Source organism: Rhinopithecus bieti, unplaced genomic scaffold (genome assembly GCF_001698545.2).
Source record: "Rhinopithecus bieti isolate Rb0 unplaced genomic scaffold, ASM169854v2 scaffold_24392, whole genome shotgun sequence".
Lineage (NCBI taxonomy): Eukaryota > Metazoa > Chordata > Mammalia > Primates > Cercopithecidae > Rhinopithecus > Rhinopithecus bieti.
Genome location: NW_016812542.1, coordinates 4,869,979 through 4,872,448, shown reverse-complemented (window position 1 = coordinate 4,872,448; position 2,470 = coordinate 4,869,979). Strand labels below are relative to the sequence as shown.

Genomic DNA, 2,470 nt, shown 5'->3' with positions numbered 1-2,470 from the left:
AAAAAAAAAAAAAAAAAAAAAAAAAAAAAAAAAAAAAAAAATTACAAGAACCTAACTGTGCAAAATAGACAACTTATAATTAGGAAGGCTGTTGCTGCTAAATAACAGTATTGACACTGTATTTGAAAATCCTGGGCCGGGCACGATGGCTCAAGCCTGTAATCCCAGCATTTTGGGAGGCCGAGACGGGCGGATCACGAGGTCAGGAGATCGAGACCATCCTGGTTAACACGGTGAAACCCTATCTCTACTAAAAATACAAAAAACTAGCCGGGAGAGGTGGTGGGCGCCTGTAGTCCCAGCTACTCAGGAGGCTGAGGCAGGAGAATGGCATAAACCCGGGAGGCGGAGCTTGCAGTGAGCTGAGATCCGGCCACCACACTCCAGCCTGGGCGACAGAGCGAGACTCCGTTTCAAAAAAAAAAAAGAAAATCCTGGTTTCAGTGATCCTGACTGCTCAACAAAGAGAGCAAAACAAACTTTAAGTTGTGTTTGTCTGAGCTTTATGTATGTGACTTTTCCACTGAGCCTTAAAATAACCAGAATCTTCACTTTACCATACCAGACATAATGCTGAACACAACAGAGGTTAGGTATGGTTGATCTGTCCCATCATTGTGTAGTTCTTTGATTCAGAACTGCTGTTTTCCACATTTGTCCTAAACTTTAGTTTACATTACCTGAGTGACAGCATGTGCAAAAGAAAAAACAAAAACAAAAAACGTCATTGATTTTTTTGCCCCTAATGTCCCACCCTAATGTCATTGATCTTTATTCTCCCCACTCAAATTATTCATCTGCTTTACGAGTAAAAAATATGGCTTATTCACTCTTCATCTGTGTATTGGGTGGGTTTTCCATCCTGCAGTCTGAACACAAATACCATACTTATGTAGTTCTCCTGTATAGCACTAATTAAGCCAAAGGCATGCATGACCAAACAATAAAAGATTCAAAATGAGGAGCAGAGAAAGGAGGACTGAATTCTGGATGTTTCATAAAACTGGAGTAAGTATGAATCACTGACCAAATACTCTCTATATGAAATGACAGTTTTAGTATTGTGTGTATTTCCTTATTTTTAAAGAAATAAATATATTCTTCTCTGTAATCAATGTGTTTAAATAAAGATAGTTTTTTAGTCAATAAGAAAGAGAAAAGCTACGAGGTGTCCTCCACTCTGGTACTTTCTGTTTGGAAAAACATATGATTTGAACATATCACATTCATTTTCTAGAAATCAAGGGTATTAGTTTTTTGCGGCTGTTTTAACTTTTAGCTCCTTGAAGGCTATCTTATAATGAGCAAAAATCCTGAACAATAATGGTTTCTGGGATGTATTCTTCTAACAGACTGTTTATAGTTCCTGAAGGGAACAATTAACATCTCTGGAATGCAGATATGTCCATTTCAACTCTCAGCAGACATAACTGAAACAAGCAATTGAGATACTCGGTGTGAACTGCAAACTATTAGAAAAGTTTCAAAAGCACCAATCAGAGACTCACCACATTCTGCTTCTTCTGGAGCATCTCCAAATGTTCCACGAGACCCTCATCAGCGACATCAAATGGTGTCTGGCCCTGGCAGAGAAAAGGAGCACTATGACTGATAGAAAACAGAAGCAGCAATCACATGACTTTATTAGGGAACTATTCAATAGTCACTTTTTGCTTTTGACTCCAATAGTAGCTGCTTTTCAAACTAATCTACCATACATTATGATAACACCTTCATCTATCACACAGGACACATAACAAGAAACACCAAATCCTTTAAATATAGAGTTTGTACAACAGTATTGCAGAAATCACACCATTTCTAATCCTTATTGCCACCTGGCAAATAATCAAGTGAAATCCCTACTTGTATCTGTTCTAAAATGGAAACTGGTCTTAATTGCTATGATAAATTCCATAAAGAGCTCTTCAAAACTTCAGAGGGAGGTTCAGGGCACATGTTCAATAAAGATTAAATCACAGGAATCATCTTCCTTTAAGTGAAGGGAGGACTGACAAGAAAGTTACTCCTTTTAGGAAGCATCAGCATAATTAAGAATCCTGATCCATAGTCTGAGAATGAAACCTGGGTTCAGGAGAGATGTGACACAGATAAGAATATCTACTAATTAAAAGGCCATGTCTCTGCACTACCAGAAAATCAGTACATATATGGGCTGGGCACAGTGGCTCACACCTGTAATCCCAACACTTTGGGATTACTCAATATTATTCAACATTCAATTTTTGCCTTTCATTCCAATAGTAACTGCTTCCCTAACTGGTCTACCATACATTATGATAACACCTTCATCTATCACAGAGGACACATAACAAGAAACACCAAATTCTTTAAACACAGAGTTTGGGATTACAAGTGGCAAGGCTGGGGAATCACTTGAGCCCAGGAGTTTGAGACCAGCTGGGAAACCAGTGAGACCCCATCTCTGCAAAAAAAAAAAAAAAAAAAA

The 2,470-nt window shown here is 38.3% G+C and overlaps 1 protein-coding gene across 1 annotated transcript in view; it reads right to left on the bottom strand.

Annotated features, from left to right (window-relative positions):
* Positions 1-2,470, bottom strand: part of PPP1R12B (protein phosphatase 1 regulatory subunit 12B) — a 245,413-nt gene that overhangs the window by 159,154 nt on the left and 83,789 nt on the right. Inside the window, 1 exon segment of the mRNA XM_017896485.1 lies at positions 1,509-1,583. Coding sequence (XP_017751974.1) covers positions 1,509-1,583 — 75 coding nt within the window.